Source organism: Salmo salar, chromosome ssa11, assembly GCF_905237065.1.
Source record: "Salmo salar chromosome ssa11, Ssal_v3.1, whole genome shotgun sequence".
Lineage (NCBI taxonomy): Eukaryota > Metazoa > Chordata > Actinopteri > Salmoniformes > Salmonidae > Salmo > Salmo salar.
This window is the reverse complement of record NC_059452.1, coordinates 68,344,033-68,363,839: the sequence shown is the minus strand read 5'-3', so window position 1 is coordinate 68,363,839 and position 19,807 is coordinate 68,344,033. Positions and strand designations below refer to the sequence as shown.

General features: G+C 42.0%; 1 protein-coding gene across 1 annotated transcript in view; it reads left to right on the top strand.

Moving 5' to 3' along the window:
• The window catches only part of LOC106562972 (laminin subunit gamma-3), a 259,791-nt gene that overhangs the window by 116,576 nt on the left and 123,408 nt on the right, over positions 1-19,807 (top strand). Inside the window, exons 6-9 of the mRNA XM_014128127.2 lie at positions 10,489-10,606; positions 12,515-12,613; positions 13,702-13,838; positions 13,977-14,096. Coding sequence (XP_013983602.2) covers positions 10,489-10,606; positions 12,515-12,613; positions 13,702-13,838; positions 13,977-14,096 — 474 coding nt within the window. The remainder of the gene's footprint in view (positions 1-10,488; positions 10,607-12,514; positions 12,614-13,701; positions 13,839-13,976; positions 14,097-19,807) is intronic.

Genomic DNA, 19,807 nt, shown 5'->3' with positions numbered 1-19,807 from the left:
TAACCTTTATAATTACTATGTACTTACAATTTAACATCCTTTCTAGTTACAATGAAACAACCTTTGCAGACCAGGAGAATTTAGGAGACAGGAGAACATTAGGTTTAACCCTTTTAGTTACATTTTACTTACAATGTAACAATATTTAAAAAACAACTCTGTCATTACAATGTGGCTACAAGGGATATACATGAATTTACAATGTACTTACAGGAGCAAGCGACTTAATGTAAAGTGAAGTGACATTTTAATTACTTTGTAGTTAAAAGGTAACAGCCTTTGCAGAAAATAGGCTAACCAGGAGAAATAAGGATACAGGATATTTTTTTATATTCATATTCACACCATTCAAATTCAATTCCCAATTTTAGACTCAAAGCAATAACTATTTTAGTTAGTCATATGTACTACTGCAGGGCGGTGGTAAAGCTAGCTAGCTAGCATTTCCCCATTATTCACTAATGTACATAGCTAGCTAGCTAGCCAGTGGCCGTTCAGCTAAACCTATAGGGTATGGCAAAGTGGGGAATTTTGCATTTCTACACTATTTAAAACTATTTAAAATGCTATTTGGAGAACAGCAAAAACAAACAATAATGCAATATTAGGTTTAAAGGTATGTGGAACAGCATGTATAATGTCAACCACTGCTCAACCTCATCATAGATTCACTGATTTTCTTGTGGAGGGGCACATACAGTGCACCGTGAAATAGATGCATAATAAACGTTATCAAGTCACAAGGCCAACTTGAAGTTTCGACATCCATAGGCGGCACGTGAGTTTCAAGTTTGGGGAAGTCATTTTTTCACAATAAAATTGCACCACTATCATCACATTTGCCGACTGATGTAAAATACGCTCCTATTCCTAATGTGATGAGAAGATTGCATAGTCATAATTTAGGCTGATAATATAACTCAATCACTGTTAGTGAAACAGACTGTTGCCTGAGTACGTAGTGAAATAGAGGAGGCCTAATCAGAGACTTTTCTTGTCCTTTCTTTGCACGGGAAAATGTTCGCCTTTTATAAACACATTTCATACAATTCTACTACACTTAATATGACTGGAGACATAAGCAACATCTTTTTAATACGACACAAATCAGTAGCCTTCTCTGCTGACACTGACAAACAGATCAATATAAACAACCTTGGCTTGGATGCAACCATCTAATCTAGGCCTACAAAAAGGGGAGACACAAATTGAAGGAGGAAATGATTGTCCCCCAAAAAACTTTGCAGTGGTACTGATCTTATTGGCTCTCTGCTGGTGCCAATAAGATTCTGTTCACTCAATTGGGAGTTGAACATTTCGCAGCACTCACATTAACATCTGCTAACTGTGTGTATGTGACCAATGACATTTTATTTTATTTTATTTTATTTGAACATTTTCATAACTAGAGACCAGACCTGGGCAGAAAATAATAGTATTTTGTAGTTTCTTTGAAAATACCAACTTTTGAAATATTCAAGGTAGTCGGATAATGACAATCAACTAAAGGCAACTATTTCCTTTGATATTCAATTACATCTCAATTACATAATATTTTAAAGTATTTTGAATACCTCTCAGAAAAAAATATAACATTTGAAGGTATATGAATATGTGAAAGTTATTTAAAAACAAACCAAAATATGTATTTGATGGCTACCAAATATTTGATGAACCAAAAACTAGAAGAGTTAGTTAAATTACTATGGATTTATTTTCCCTGGTTGACACAGACATGCTCAGGAAAGTGATAGCTCAACTTAAACCTTCTTCCTGCCTTCTCGATCCTACCCTCACCAGCATCTTCAAAAAAGTTTTTAATTGCATATCTGAAGAAGTGCAAGCTATTGTTAATAACTCCCTGTTCACAGGAACTTTCCCCACTGAACTAAAAACTGCTATGGTGAAACCCCTTCTGAAAAAAAGTAATTTAAATTCTTCAGATCTTCATTTTTGGCCAATCTCCAACCTTCCATTCTTAAGCAAAATTCTGGAGTGAATTATTTTTAAGTGCCAACTGTATTTTAGAAAAATTACAATCTGGTTTCCATGCCCCCCACAGCACAGAGGCAGCCTTAGTTAAATGGTAAATGCCAAACAGCTCTTTGTCCTACTCTTGGATTTAAGTGCTGCATTTGACACTGTTAACCATGATGTATTCAACTAGTTTTTTTTAAATAGTTGCTTTCTCAGGTCTGTATTCAATAGTTGTTAGACACCTCCAACATAACTATTTGTGTCACCCAATGGTTTTTTACTTTCCACAAATTTAAAACTAGTTATCCCAGGTATACTAGAGACATTTTCTTTCTCTTCTCTATTCAGCAATAGCCACTTGCTTTCTAAACTATGTTTTTACTATGATGGTATTTTTGAATTATTGTGATATGCCTAGGTCTATTTAACTGCTTTTCAGTGACCGCAACTCAAAAATCTGCTACACCATACAGTGCATTCCTAAAAGTATTCAGACTTCTTCCATTTTTCCACATTTTATTACGTTACAGCCTTCTTCTACAATGGATTCAATTAATTGTTTCCCTCATCAGTCTACACACAATACCCCATAATGACAAAGCAAAAACAAGTTTTTATAAATTTTTGCAAATGTATTGAAAAAAATATATAAAAAAAATACCTTATTTACATAAGCATTTAGACCATTTGCTATGAGACTCAAAATTGAGCTCAGGTGCATCCTGTTTCCTTTGATCATCCTTGAGATGTTTCTGCAACTTGATTGGAGTCAATGATTTGGAAAGGCACACACCTGTCTACATTAAGTCTCACAGTTGACGGTGCATGTCAGAGAAAAAACCAAACCATGAGGTAGTCAGGATCAAGGGATCCTTGATGAAAACCTGCTCCAGAGTGCTCAGTACCTCAGACTGGGGCAAAGGTTCACCTTTCAACAGGAAAACAATCCTAAGCACACAGCCAAGACAATGCAGGAGTAGCTTCGGGGACAAGCCTCTGAATGTCCTTGAGTGGCCCAGCCAGAGCCCAGACTTGAACCCAATTGAACATCTCTGAAGAGACCTGAAAATAGCTATGCAGCGACGCTCCCCATCCAACCTGACAGAGCTTGAGAGGATCTGTAGAGAAGAATGGGAGAAACTCCCCAAATACAGGTGTGCCAAGCTTGTAGCGTCATACCCAATATTAAAGTTTTTTTTATCTGTAAAAATGTCTAAAAACCTATTTTTGCTTTGTCATTATGGGGTATTGTGTGTAGATTGATGAGGGGAGAAAAAAAACATTTAATCCATTTTAGAATCAGGCTGTAACGTAACAAAATGTGCAAAAAGTCAAGGGGTCTGAATACTTTCCAGATGCACTGTATATACAAATGTATGTGGACCCACCTTCAAATGACTGGATTCGGCTATTTCAGTCACCCCCGTTGCTGACAGGTATATAAAATCAAGGACACAGCCATGCAATCTCCATAGAGAAGCAGTAGAATGGCCTTACTGAAGAGCTCAGTGACTTTCAATGTGGCATCGTCGTAGGATGCCACCTTTCCAACAAGTCAGTTCGTCATATTTGTGCCCTGCTAAAGCTGCCCAGGTCAACTGTAAGTGGAACGTCTAGGAGCAACAACGGCTCAGCCGCGAATTGGAAGGCAAACTCACAGAACAGGACCACCGAGTGCTGAAGCGCGTAGCACGTAAACATCGTCTTTCCTCAGTTGCAACACTCACTACCAAGTTGCAAACTGCCTCTGGAAGCAACGGCACCACAAGTACTGTTCGTCGGGAAATGGGTGTACATGGCCGAGCAGCCGCACACAAGCCTAAGATCACCATGCGCAATGCCAGCCGTCGGCTGGAGTGGTGTAAAGCTTGTCGCCTTTGGACTCTGGAAACGTGTTCTCTGGAGTGATGAGTCACGATAATGAGTCATTAGTCCAAATGACTAATTTGGGTTTGTTGGATGCCAGGAGAACGCTACCTGCCCGAGTGCATAGTGTCAACTGTAAAGTTTGGTGGAAGATGAATAATGGTCTGGGGCTGTTTTTCATGGTTAGGGCTTAGCCCCTTAGGTCCGGTGAATGTTAATCTTGTTTCTTTTCCTTTGCACTTTTTACCCCTTTTTCGTGACTTCAAATTGGTGGTTACAGTCTTGTCCCATTTCTGCAACTCCTATACGGACTCGGGAGAGGCGAATGTCGTGAGCCATGTGTCCTCCAAAACACGACACTGCCAAGCCGCACTGCTTCTTGACACACTGCTCGCTTAACCCAGAAGCGAGCAGTGTGGGATCGAACCCGGCCTTAGACCGCTGCGTCACTTGGGAGACCCTACTGAAGGGTAATCTTAATGCTACAGCATACAATTACATTCTAGACGATTCTGTGCTTCAAACTTTGTGGCAACAGTTTGGAGAAGACCCTTTCCTGTTTCAACATGGCAATGCCCCCATAAACAAAGTGAGGTCCATACAGAAATGGTTTGTTGAGATCGGTGTGGAAGAACTTGACTGGCCTGCACAGAGACCTGACCTCAACCCCATCGAACACCTTTGGGATAATTTGGAACGCTGACTGCAAACCATCCTTAAACGTCCAACATCAGTGCCCGACCTCACTAATGCTCTTGTGTTGAATGGAAGCAAGTCCCTGCAGCAATGTTCGAACATCTAGTGGAAAGCCTTCCAAGAAGAGTGGAGGCTGTTACAGTAGCAAAGGGGGAGACCAACTTCTTATTGATGCCCATGATTTTGGAATGAGATGTTTGATGAGCAAGTGTTCATATTCATTTGGTCATGTAATGTATTTGGTAGGCTATTTGCCATGCACGCTTCACAAATACACAATCCACAGCGAATTTTTTTTAAACGCTAATGATCCACTGTGGCCAAATTATGCTCTCTGCTGTAATATTTTGAATTATATTATTTATTTCTGTATAGGCATGAGTCATTTTGGCAAATGTATTTAAATTTAGACTGAACAATAATATAAACGCAACATGCAACAATTTCAAAGATTTTCCCGAGTTAAATTCCTTAGGCCCTAATGTAAGAATTTCACATGACTAGGAATACAGATATGCATCTGTTGGTCTCAGATACCTTAGGGGTGTGTATCAGAAAACCAGTCAGTATCTGGTTTGACCACCATTTGCCTTATGAAGTGCGACACATCTCCTTCACATAGGGTGGATCCGGCTGTTGATTGTGGCCTGTGGAATGTTGTCCCACTCCTCTTCAATGGCTGGATATTGGCGGGAACTGTAACACGCTTTTGTACATGTCCATCCAGAGCATCCCAAACATGCTCAATGGGGAACGTGTCTAGTGAGAATCAGGACATTGGAGAACTGGAATATTTTCAGCTTCCAGGAATTGTGTACAGATCCTTGCGACATGGGGCCGTGCATTATGATGCTGAAACATGAGGTAATGGCGGCTGCTGAATGGCACGACAATGGGCCTCAGGATCTCATAGTATCTCTGTGCATTCAAATTGCCATCGATAAAATGCAGTGGTGTTCATTGTCCATAGCTTATACCTGCCCATACCATAACCCCACTGCCACCATGGGGCACTCTGTTCACAACGGTGACATCAGCAAACCACTCGCCCAAACACTGTCTGCCATCTGCCTGGTACAGCTGAAACCAGGATTCATCCGTGAAGAGCACACTTCTCCAGCGTGCCAGTGGCAATCAAAGGTGAGCATTTGTTGGTTACGACACTGAACTGCAGTTAGGTCAAGACCCTGGTGAGGATGACGAGCATGCAGATGAGGTTCCCTGAGACTGTTATTGACAGTTTGTGCAAAAATTATTTTATTGTGCAAATCCACAGTTTCATCAGGTGGCTGGTCTCATACGATCCCACAGGTGAAGATGCCGGATGAGGAGGTCCTGGACTGGCATGGTTACACGTGGTCTGCAGTTGTGAAGACGTACTGCCAAATACTCTAAAACGACATTGGAGACCGCTTATGATAGAGAAACGAGCATTCAATTCTCTGGCAACAGGTCTGGTAGACATTCCTGCAGTCAGCATGCCAGTTGCACACTCCGTCAAAACTTGAGAGCTCTGTGGCATTATGTTGGGTGACAAAACTTCACATTTTAGAGTTGCTTTTTATTTTCCCCACCACAAGGTGCACTTGTGTAATGACCATGTTTAATCAGCTTCTTGATATGCCACACCTGTCAGGTGGATGGATTATCTTGGCAAATGAGAAATGCTCAGGGATGTAAACACATTTCTGCACAACATTTTTGAGAAATTAGCTTTCTGTGTGTGGAACTTTTCTGGGATCTTTTATTTCAGCTCAAGAAACATGGGACCAACACTTTACATGTTGTGTTTATATTTTTGATAATGGTAGTTATTGTCGGTCGACTTTGCTGAGGCCATATGGTTGCTTCTGTCTGTCTACTTGTTTTTTTCCGTAGGCCTACTGTCCGTATAATCATTCCGTGGCTGGCGATGTCTGTCATTATGTATTGATTTATGCCCATGCTTCTCGATATAATCATTTATTCTGGCCCAGGCATGTTTACAGAGAAAAGTCAAACTGAAAATGTTTCTCCTGTCTCCTGGTTAGACTATTGTCAACAAAGGTTGTTACATTGTAACTACAAAGTCATTCAAATGTCACTTCACTTTACATCAAGTTACTCGCTCCTGGGTAAGTACATTGTAAGTACAGGTATATCCTTTGTAACAACATTGTAATTACAGAGTTGGTTGTTAAAGATTGTTATATTGTAAGTACAATGTAACTATAAGGGTTACACCTAATGTTCTCCTGTCTAGTAATTTATCCTGGATAGCCTATTGTCTGCAAAGGTTGTTACATTGTAACTACATAACAATTATAAAAGTTATACTCTATTGGCTTTCAAGATACATTAAGTTGCTTGCTCCTGGGTAGGTACATGATCGTTACAAGTATATCCTATGTAACTATGACCAATACTTAATGATAGAAGATGCCTTGCTACACGTGTTGTTACCAGGTCTTAGCCTTTTCATCAACCCTGGTATTACTTGTAGATTCGGCACCTTTTAGTTAAATGTAACAAGGTCAGATTTTGGTTATTGACATGGGATTTCACAGGTGACTTTCAAATGTGTAAATACAAAACATTAGTTACATTGTGGAACAAGAAACTGTGCAATAACATCAGTAGTTACACATGTGGAATAATCTTCAGCAGGTGAATGTGGAATAATACAGTCCTTGTTTGAATTGAGCAATAACTGATTCTGCAACAACCCTATTAGCATATAATTACATAGTAAAACGTATGTAAATACTATGTTGTTAACACAGTTATTATTATGTTAGTTACATGGTAATAGGGGCAACATAATGTAAAGTATTACCCCAAAATATATTACGAAGTGTAAATAGGATAATTTGTCAGAAAGTCAGTACCGTCCAAAACTAAGATTTGCGAGATTTAGGAATCTAGGTTAAGTAACTGTTTTCCTTGGGTTGGGATTATTTCAATCCTGCCCACATGCCCACAGCTGGCAGCACCCAAGTAATCATCACACAATGTACATGGGACAATATTTTTAAATTACAATAGCTCCAAATTTCAATGACTTAAAAACCTTAAACCAACTTTAAATTCAAAAAATTCATAGACAGATATTGAAAGCATTTAATGACGTCATGATTCAACCTCAATTTTCTCTGAGTTTCCAGTTGTCATGAAAGCACCATAATAATGCACAAATTATGGAAATGGAAGGCAACTTTGTCACTGACAAACTGAGAATCTGAGATCAATAAAAACAACCTTGTCATGAATCCATCAAAAGCCACGGCCTAGGTGTGCTGAGACACATATCGTAGGCTACAATATGAGGAGGAAATTATAGTCCTAAAAATGCTTTCCAGTTTCACTGACTCACCCAATGACGTGCAGCTCACTCACTGGTGATGACCGATGCGCTCTTGCCAAAAGCCTCTCAGATTAGAGTCTTCTCTTTTCAGCAGGAGCCATTTGCTTTCCAACCTGTTTTTTTCCAGGGATTGTATTTTAAGTATTGCGGAAGGCCTGTTTGGTCTGCATGCTGTTGTTGACTGACAGATTTGCCGCACGTTCCCTGACTGTAGACTATGCCTTGTTATTGGGATACACTCCACAGCTAGGCAAACATTTTTTTAAAGAAGCTGTTGGTCCTCTGTAGCTAAGTTATACGCTTTCTCATGGTGTAGTAGGCTATTCAGAATTATTTCGTTTCTTTCTGAACAGACAGCAGTAACTCTATAACTTGGAAAATGTATTTCAATTTATCAGGGCTGCTGCAGCTCCTCCAGAACCCTTTGTGGGCTATGATTCTATAGTGTAACACTGGAGAGAGTTGCAAGCTCATGCATGTCTGTCAGAGCAGAGAGCGGTAGAGAGATCATAGAAAATGAATCTCTTACCAGTTCTGTGAGAGACACAGGCACGCTTCTTACACAGCCAAGCGTTGGTCTCAAATATAAACTCAGCATAAAAAGAAATGTCCACTCACTGTCAACCAGATACTCTTTTCATCAAACTTAACATGTAAATATTTGTATGAACATAACAAGATTCAACAACTGAGACAACAACTGAAAAAGTTCCACAGACATGTGAATAACAGAATTGGAATAATGTATCCCTGAACAAAGGGGGGGTCAAAATCAAAAGTAACTCTCAGTATCTGGTGTGGCCACCAGCTGCATTAAGTACTGCAGTGCATCTCCTCCTCATGGACTGCACCCGATTTGCCAGTTCTTGCTGTGACATGTTAACCCACTCTTCCACCAAGGCACCTGCAAGTTCCCGGACAATTCTGGGGTGAATGGCCCTAGCCCTCACCCTCCAATCTAACAGGTCCCAGACGCGCTCAATGGGATTGAGATCCGGGCTCTTTGCTGGCCATGGCAGAACACTGACATTCCTGTCTTGCAGGAAATCATGCACAGAACGAGCAGTATGGCTGGTGGCATTGTCATGCTGGAGGGTCATGTCAGGATGAGCCTGCAGGAAGGGTACCACATGAGGGAGGAGGATGTCTTCCCTGTAACGCATAGCGTTGAGATTGCCTGCAATGACAGCAAGCTCAGTCCGATGATGCTGTGACACACCGCCCCAGACCATGACGGACCCTCCACCTCCAAATCGATCCCGCTACAGAGTACAGGCCTCGGTGTAACGCTTATTACTTTGACGATAAATGCGAATCTGACCATCACCCCTGGTGAGACAAAACCGTAACTTGTCAGTGAAGAGCACTTTTTGCCAGTCCTGTCTGGTCCAGCGATGATGGGTTTGTGCCCATAGGTGACATTGTTGCCGGTGATGTCTGGTGAGGACCTGCCTTACAACAGGCCTACAAGTCTTCAGTCCAGCCTCTCTCAGCCTATTGCGGACAGTCTGAGCACTGATGGAGGGATTGTACGTTCCTGGTGTAACTCGGGCAGTTGTTGTTGCCATCCTGTACCTGTCACGTAGGTGTGATGTTCGGATGTACCGATCCTGTGCAGGTGTTGTTACACTTGGTGTACCACTGCGAAGACGATCAGCTGTCCGTCCTGTCTCCCTGTAGCACTGTCTTAGGTGTCTAACAGTATGGACATTGCAATTTATTGCCCTGGCCACATCTGCAGTCCTCATGCCTCCTTGCAGCATGCTTAAGGCACGTTCATGTAGATGAGCAGGGACCCTGAGCATCTTTCCTTTGGTGTTTTTCAGAGTCAGTAGAAAGGCCTCTTTAGTGTCCTAAGTTTTCATAACTGTGACCTTAATTGCCTAACGTCTGTAAGCTGTTAGTGTCTTAACGACCGTTCCACAGATGCATGTTCATTAATTGTTTGTGGTTCATTGATTGGGAAACGGTGTTTAAACCCTTTACAATGAAGATCTGTGAAGTTATTTGGATTTTTATGAATCATCTTTGAAAGACAGGGTCCTTTTTTTGCTGAGTTTAGGTTACAATGTTTCGCAAACCGTAAGCCCAGTTAGACATTATTGGGTATTGTGTGTAGGCCGGTGACAAGAACTCTCCATTTAAACCATTTTAAATTCATGCTGTAACACAACAAAATGTAGAAAAATGTCAAGGAATGTGAATTTTCTAAAAGGCACTCTATATGGATGATGGCAGTTTGTTGTGCGGGAGGTCGATAATGCATTATATCTCACACATACACTCATCATCATTATCATCATGGTAATAATGTGGTTTGTGCCAGGCTCTCTAGGCTCATGATCCTGTTTCCTTGTGTGGTGTGTGCAGTCTACCTCAACCACTTAGGGACCGCTAAGGAAAGCACAATGGCTGTCCCTTCCACAATGGCTTTGTAATAGCAACGGTGTGGGCGCTGGCAGTTAAGATCCCACATTATCAAAATCTCACACCAGACTCCATACTGACTCTCTATCTCTACTGATTGTAGACCTCCCCCTCTGTACTTATACTCTCTCTTGCTCTTGCTCTCTCTCTCTCTCTCTCTCTCTCTCTCTCTCTCCTAGGTTCTGTGAGTCTGCAGTGTGGTGGAGAGGGGATGTGTACGTGCAGACCCAGTGTGACGGGGGAGAAGTGTGACACTTGTCAACCCGGCTTCCACTCGCTCAGCCCTGGTGGCTGCAGGTACGCAACACACCCACACACACATGACACACACTCACACACACTCACACACGCAGAAAATAAACAAACACATTGATGACAGAGGGAGAGTAGTAGACCAATGCATTTAAAGAGAATTATGATTTTTTTTTTCTGTCTGTATGCCTCTACCCTACGACCACGTTCAGAAGGCCACAAGATAGTGGAACATTCAGATTTATTGAGTAGAACAGCCATGTAGAAAACATGATCATGTCAGCTTTATTCATTACATTACGTTGTAGTACGTTGCTCCCTCCTGAACGCAACCTTGGATAGGTGCATATATTAGTTATCGTGTGTATTTGCTTTGACATGCTGCAGTGGTTTTAGCCATGAAGCACATCCATACTGACACTGACCTTGGCTGTTTCAGTAGTGTTGAGGTTTACACCAGGGCTGGAGCTGAACAGAATGCCAAAGTTTGGAGCCTCTTCCAGTTTGCAACAACCCCACTGCTGTTGTTGCTAATTCATCACTACTGCTGCCTGCTACTATTAACAATGCCATTGTTTTCAATGTCATTACTATCCCCTTGATACAGTAAACAGTCACTACTCCTCGCTTACCACCAAATTGTTCCTACCGTACCTCCTGCATTATGCACCAGCCTCTGTCTGTTGGACCTTAATATTTGTCACAAATCCATTTCCTGGATTGCCTGGTGACTCAGGGTGCTGGAAATATTGATATTACAGCATGACCCATGTTTAAATCAAATCAAAATCCAATTTTATTGATCACATACGGTGAATACAACAGATGTAGACTTTACAGTGAAATGCTTACTTACCAGCCCATTCCCAACAATGCAGAGTTAAAAAGTAAGACACATTTTTGCTAAATAAAAAGGAAATAGTAACAGAATAAAAACAATAAGGAGGCTGTTTACAAGGAGTACCAGTACCGAGTCAATGTGCAGGGGTACGAGGTAGTTGAGGTAATTGAGGTAATACAGCATGTACATGTGGGTAGAGGTTAAAGTGACTAGGCAATCAGGATATATAATAAACAGAGCAGCAGCAGCATGTGAAGAGTGTGAAAGTGTGTCCATTAATGTCAATATGGATGTGTGTGTGTTTTGTGTGTTTGAGCGTATGTAGTGTGTGTGTGTGTCTCCATCCCTCTCTCCCGCTTCCTCCCTCTCCCTCCCAATCCTTCTCTCCTTCTTCCTGTCAATCCCTCTCTCCCTCTCCCTCCATCCCTCGCCATCATTTCTCTCTCTCTCCATCCCAACCTCAGTCTTCCAGTGTTCTGCAGTGAAGTGAGGTGTGAATTATGCAGGCCAGTAGAGCAGAACAGAGTAGAAGCCTGCCCAGGGGATAATTGAATTATTCTTAATAGCAACCTCGTTAAAATATTGATTCTGTGTTACAGTTCTGGAGGAAAACAATCAATCAATGAAGATGATTAAACATGTTTCATAGAACAAAGCTTTTGATTGACACAGCAGTGACCCCACTTAACCAATCACGGTCGGTGATCAGGCTATTTTCAGCGTGTGTATGTGTGCGAAAAAGAGTAAGCGAAGACTGCACACCCCTTATCAGCATAATTAATCAAGGAAACAATGTGAATATTTTAGCAGACGCTCTTAATTAGGGTTAAGTGCCTTGCTCAAGGGCACATCGCCAGATCTTTTATCTAGTCAGCTCTGGGATTCTAACCAGCAACCTTCCGTTTACTGGCCCAACGTGCTTAACCGCTAGGCTACGTGCCGCCCCGCAATGTGTACACTGAAACAAAGACTCACTCGACCAAATACTCAACCAAATATCTATTCCAACTTTCTTACATATGTCTTAACCTAAGTGCCCCATGACGTTATGGCCAGTTTGACCTCTGGCTGAACATTGACCTTAACAGGATGTTGTTATCGTTTCTCCGCAGGTCGTGTGACTGTGAAACCAGGGGCAGTGTTGGCATCTGCTCTACGCTGGACGGAGGTTGTCACTGCAAGGATAACGTGGAGGGACAGGCGTGTGACAGGTGGCTTTTATATTGTGCTGTTCTTTCTTCAAAAAAGATCAAGGAAAAATAGACATGTGACAGGTGACCCGTGATATGCTACTGTGTCACCTGAAATAACATAATACCTCACGGTTACCACAGTAGCAGTTTTTAGTGTCTAGCTCTTTGTTCAGTTAACAATGGTAGCTAACATTTCATATTGTTAGTACAGTGGAGTACTGGATTAAACCTTGATGCTGCCCTCTGCCATTGTTAAACAAAACATCTCTTTGACATTTTATGGCACCCCTCTTTGACAAACTGTTTTGAGTCGGCATGGTAACCCATTGAAAACAGGTTCATGATAACAGACGAGTACATTTTTCCGAGATGATTATACACGGTGTAAATGGTAGTAGACTTTTATTCATAGACAGTTAGGACACGTACAGTATCAACCAAGGACTATGGATGGAAATTAGCTAAATCTGATGCAATGGCATGTTGTACATCAGTTGAAAACATTCCCTTTCCCTTCAGTGAAAATGCTGCTCTCTAAGATTTACATGATTAGACAGACAAAACACAAACAAATCACGAGTTTGATATTAGCAAAATACGCAGCCATGAGACGATCCCCAGTGTTGAATTATTTTTCTTGTTTTCTAGCTTGTTTATTTTGTTGTGTTGTGTGTTATTTCATGCTCCATTGAACAAGGACACTCTTTCCCCTGATGTGACTTACATAGTCATGTTTCTGAACACCACCCACGCACATACTCAGATCGCACTCTCACATAACCAAACGCACACACACCTCGCTCCTCTACACACACAAACACACAACTTGTCTCCTCTACAGTCTCTCTGGAGGTAGTGTATCACAGTGTGACATCAGCTGGGGGGGATTGGCCTCGGCCGCCTCTCTATGCCCCAACACTGCAGCACAGACAGCAACACATGTTCACTTGGCAGATCGTCTCATACGACCTGACTCACAGGGCCTAGTGATGCTCTCTGAACTTGCTCCACAATATGGAGAGATTAGCCCCAACAAGCTGCAGTGATGAAGCATATAATGACAATGTGTTTTGTGCATGCGTGTGTGTGTGTGTGTGTTTGTGCAGGTGCAAGCCAGGCTCCTTCAACCTGCAGGAGAACAACCCAGCTGGCTGCACGTCATGTTTCTGCTTCGGACACTCATTGGCCTGCAGATCCTCCAATCACCATGCGGCTATCAACATCACTTCTGACTTCCTTGAAGGTATTCAGCCAATAATGATTATCTTAAAAGTACTGCATTCAGCTAATAACTATTGGTGAATTGTGAACCACTTATATTGTGGTTATCATCCTGAGTCATTCTGCCATGCCCCCCCCCCCCTCCCCCCACCCTCTGCAGACCCAGACCGCTGGTCTGGACAGTTCTCTGGGGGACAGGAGTACCCTCTGCTGTGGAAGGAAGGTGAGGTCTACCTGCTACCACTCAGTGAGGATGACCTGGGCTTCTACAGAGCTCCAGGTGAGAGAGGCACAGCCGAAACACACACACACACACACACACACACACACACACACACACAAAGAGCTAATGTCAACTTTAAGGTGAGATATCAGTAGGACCTGGAGTTTTTCCAGACCATATTACCTGACCAAGAAAAACTCTTGGCCCTAGAGTTTATAGGAGAAGTGTGTGCGCTTCCGGGATGAGGAACAAATACATGAAGATTCTGCTCGGAGAGAGCTCAGACATCTAATATGTCAATCATATTACCGTCTGCCACCTATAATACCCTTGGCTTGTTACTCGAGATTATTCCTTTGTTTGATTGAACAATTCCCCATAGCATTGCCCAATAAGGTCATAAAGCGGGTTAACTGCGACACCATTTTCTCACAGCAGACTCTTATCATTACCATTAGCATATAACATTTATAGCTGTCCCCGCTACAGGAGTTAGGGGCTCTCTCTCTGGTTGCGTCCCAAATGTTACCCTATTCTCTATGGGCACTGGTCAAAAGTAGTACACTAAATAGGGAATAGTTTGCCATTTGGGACGCAGTCATGTATCTGGAGCCCCAAGAGAGAATAGGCCTGATGGAATTGGATGTCTTGGCCATGCTGGAAGAACAACAAAGTGGAAATCAGCCTGCCTAAGCTCAAGGTGGCTACTCACTGCACCAAGGATCAAGCCTAGCGAATCAGCAATCAACATAGATATAGAGAAACAGAAACAGAAATCCCATTAGCTACCAACACATCCTGATGGTTTTATGTATGTTCATTTAGACAGGCGTCTTTTTAAGAACCCAAGCATGAAAAGCCTAAGATCACAGAAAACGCCTGGGAGGGAAAATGACTGGGTCCGTTTCGGGGGATATATTTTGAGTTTCTTATATGTTGTTAAGTCAACTTGGATATGTTTAGATTGTTTATTTATTAATGTGTTTAGTTTGCTGTTTTCTTGAAGCTCGTCCATCACTCTAGTGTCTCTGAAGGCCACCACATAGTGATTCGTGTTCAAGCCCGTCCCCTTATCTCGCCGGCACAGCACTTGTTTGTGTTGTTTTGCAGCGTAGTAAAATATGGAGATCTCTTGCCCCGCCGTCGCTTTTAATGATCTCATTTTCTCCCTGCCTTTTTTTCCTCATGTGTACAGTTACTTTAAAGATTAGAGCGGAGGGGCAGGCTGCAAGGATATGCAAAGGATTTCTCTCTTTCTCTCTCTCTCTTGCCCTCTCTCTTTCTTTCTTTCTCCCTGTTTGTGCAATAATCCTCCGGCAGCGTTTCTCGCTAAAGCGGAAGATAATTCTGAGTGACAATGCTCTGCTACCAAACAACACGGAGATGGAAAGCAATTTCTCTGATTCTTATTCATCTATTTGTCGCTTATTGCAGTGCGTCTCTTTTTACGCCTGGCTATGTCTAGAATCAGATCAGGATGTGTCTTAGTGTAATGAGAACAGAGAGAAGTGTTGGGGATCGACGTGTTTCTACCCGGCTTCCAGAAGTACCAGGCAACACTGCAGTGCCAAGGAACACAATCCTCGATATACAATGGAGGAAACTCAGGTCGGATTACTCGGAGCATTATCCAGCGATGTTCAGCTGGAGTCTTTCAAAGAGATAGAGAAGGCTATGAGGGAGTTACAGAGAGTGAAAGTGAAAAGCAAATTAATTTACCTCCAGACTTGTCCGCTTCCTCTTGGCCAAGAAAAGATTGCTGCTAGTTGACACGTAGTAGAAAGGTCACGTTCCTACGGCGACACAGCACTTGTCAACAGATTGAACACTTGAGTGAAGCCTGCTGCCAGATTCTATCATAGATTCCAAGCCAAAACCACTTTCCTCAACAGCCTCTCTAATCACTGACATGGCAATTCAAGTTGCAGGCTTCTCCTCTCCAATCCTCCATGCTCAAGGGTCCAACAGGTAGCTAACACCCCTCCTCCAGAACCAGCCACCTGTGCCCTAGGGCCTGACATGGTGCAGGATCATATTCATATCTACACCAGGCCATGGTGCTAACATGGAAATCCAAGAGAGGAAGGGACAGCACAAAAGGACTAGGGAGAGAAAAAGAGAGAGGGACAGTTTTCAGCATATGTCCTCTAGGCTGGATGTGAGCTGTAGAACGTTTATTATAAAATACCACCCTTATCCCTAATTGAATGTGAGCCTTAGAACGCTTAGGACAAACTTTCACCCTGATTGGATGTGAGCCCCAGAACTTTCCAGACAAACCAGCACCCTGATCCCTGATTGGATGTGAGCCCCATAACTTTCAGGACAAGCAACACCCTGATCCCTGATTGGATGTGAGTCCCTGCACATTCAGGACAAACCACTACTCTTATCCATGATTGAATGTGAGCCCCAGAACGTTCAAGACTAACCTTCCCCCTGATCCCTGATTGGATGTGAGTCCCAGAATGTTCAAGATCCCTGTGAAAGAAAATTAATTTACCACCACACGGATTGGGGTCAAGAAACATTCAAGAGACTCTATCACACCCACAAAGTAGATTACGTTTTTGGGGTCTGTTTCTTTTTTTAAGCTAACATTGCGTGTGTTACCAGGGTGCAGCATGGTCTAATAGATCCTGAATGTCTTTGTGCACCAGGTGGTGTCGTCTTTCTGCCTGTTCTCCATGTAATCATGTCCCTAGCTATGCTGCACCTGTAGACCAATGGTTCCCAGCTCCAGTCCTTGAGTATCTCCAACAGCGCACATTTGTGTCGTAGCCCTGGGCAAGCACACCTGATTCAACTTGTCAACTAATCACCAGGCCCTCAATTAGTTGAATCAGGTTTTGTTTTTTGTTGTTGTCCAGGGCTACAACAAAAATGTGCTGTTGGGGGTAATGGAGGACTGGAGTTGGGAAACACTGCTGCAGACTATGTAGAGCAGGTTACTGGATTCACACTTGGCCCGGTTTGGTCTCTCTCTCTCTCTCTTGCTCTCTTTCTCTCTCTCTCCCTGCTGGGTGAAGTTAGTTTGTCTGTTCAGGTATTGCTGCACAGTGATCGATGTAAGTTAGAGGCCTCTATGGGACTTAAAGTTGTTTGTTTGAAACGGTGGCCATCTAATTGAAATGGAGTTGATTTAATTGGTTTGGAGAGTCTAAACGCTCGATTGATCTCAGGGTTCCTCTACCGTTCACTAAATGTGACTGGGGTGTCAGGCATCGTGACGGGGACTTTGTGTGTCAGTGGAAGGAGGTCAGTCGTGGTTCAGGTTGAGCACGTCACAGAGAAAAGAAAGTGAACAATTATTTATTTTCACACTCAAAACACACACACACACACTCAACCATACACACAAACAGAAACACACACACCTACTGCTTTCACGCACGTCTTCTTAGTGCAATCAGAAACACTGTCATTCTGACTCACACAGAGGTCCACATTTTTAGCTGTTGTCTCTTTTCAATTACTCTCCTGTGATAAACCAATGAATACAAATCTATTCTAATGGTAGAATGCCATCTTGATGTGATCACAGTGAGAGTTCCAGTCACCCAGTGGGGTTCTGGGGGTGTCATAATAAAACACTGGAGGACCAACCAGAGGGGGCAGCGCTGAGTCTTTCATCCTGTGAGATGACTTCATTTTCCTGCCTAATCCCACCATCAAACCCCTGTCGTGGAAATTTTTACACAGGGACACTCAAAGACAATATTAAATGAATAATTGTTATTTATCAGCGCGCTGGAGAGGTTCCAACAAACTTAATGCACCACAGTGAATGTCTGTCAGAAGCTCTGACTGAGCAGTCCCAGCAGTTGTCTTATATACGGCTATACACAGACAAGTTATATTTGCATGATTTAGCATGATGAATTAATCATTAATTAATCATTAATCATTTTGTTTCATCCATGTGACAGACCAATACCTCATGAGGCTTCTTTCTCTCTAAGCTGAGACCTTGAAACTGAGATATATTTTTTTCGTTCTCAAAACAAGGTCTGGGCGTACTGCCGAATTGCTTCTACTGATAGTGAGGATTTTTACAGTCAGCCACTTGCATGAACACAGAAATTGGTTTATAGAACAGCACATGAATAGAACACAGAAATTAGTTATAAGAAAAGCACAAACATAAAAAATCCTTTACACCCCCATTGGCACTTATGTAGATCTGAGAGGACTGGATGAGTATAAGCAATATGGCAGTATCTACACCATGCCATCTGATAGGCTAGGTGGAAAATACACCATGTAACTTAATTACTCAAACCTCTTAGATAAACACAAGTGCCTATGAATTGATTTGTGATTGAGTGTCCCTGACGTAGGTCTAACATTTTAAGGGTACCAAGTGAATCACCTCTTGAATATCCAAAGCAACTAACAGTAAAACGCACAACAGTACCCACTAGTCAGACAATAGGGTCAGAGAAAGTCGACCAAAAGCACATCAGCCCATATACCCAGTACATCAACCTGGGGCAGGTCAGGCAAAAACATGACAAATCTGCCCAGAGAGCATTCATCCGGCGACGAGCAATGTGATGGAGAAGATAACTTCTCTAGGGCCAGTGGGACGATTTCGTCCCACCTACGTAACAGCCAGTGGAATCCCGTGGCGCGTTATTCAAATACCTTAGAAATGCTATTACTTCAATTTCTCAAACATATGACTATTTTACACCATTTTAAAGACAAGACTCTCGTTAATCTAACCACACTGTCCGATTTCAAAAAGGCTTTACAACGAAAGCAAAACATTAGATTATGTCAGCAGAGTACCCAGCCAGAAATAATCAGACACCCATTTTTCAAGCTAGCATATAATGTCACATAAACCCAAACCACAGCTAAATGCAGCACTAACCTTTGATGATCTTCATCAGATGACAATCTTAGGACATTATGTTATACAATAATGCATGTTTTGTTCAATCAAGTTCATATTTATATCAAAAACCAACTTTAAACATTAGCATGTGACGTTCAGAACTAGCATACCCCCCGCAAACTTCCGGTGAATTTACTAAATTACTCACGATAAACGTTCACAAAAAACATAACAATTATTTTAACCTCTTGGGGCTAGGTGGGACGCTAGCGTGCCACCCGTGGTGCACTCCATCAACAGCAGGTGCATTTCAAGAGCGGCAAATTTGAATCCAAATAAATGTCAAAATTCAAATTTTTCAAAAATACAACTATGTTACACCATTTGAAAGATAAACATCTCCTTAATCTAACCACGTTTTACGATTTCAAAAAGGTTTTACGGCGAAAGCATAAATTTAGAGTATGTTAGGACAGTACATTTACAAGAGTTGTGTGTAATGTTTTGTCAAGTCAAAGACAGGGTCACCAAAACCATAAAACCAGCTAAAATGATGCACTAACCTTTTACAATCTCCATCAGATGACACTCCTAGGACATTATGTTAGACAATGCATGCATTTTTAGTTCTATCAAGTTCATATTTATATCCAAAAACAGCGTTTTACTATGGCATTGATGTTGAGGAAATCGTTTCCCTCCAATAACCGGCAGTCAAGTCAGCGTAACAAATTAAATAATTAAAATTAGAAAACATTGGTAAAATATTATATTGTCATTTAAAGAATTATAGATTTACATCTCTTGAACGCAATCAACTTGCCAGATTTAAAAATAACCTTACTGGGAAATCACACTTTGCAATAATCTGAACACTGCGCCCAGAAAAATACGCGTTGCGATACAGACTAGACGTCATGTTGGG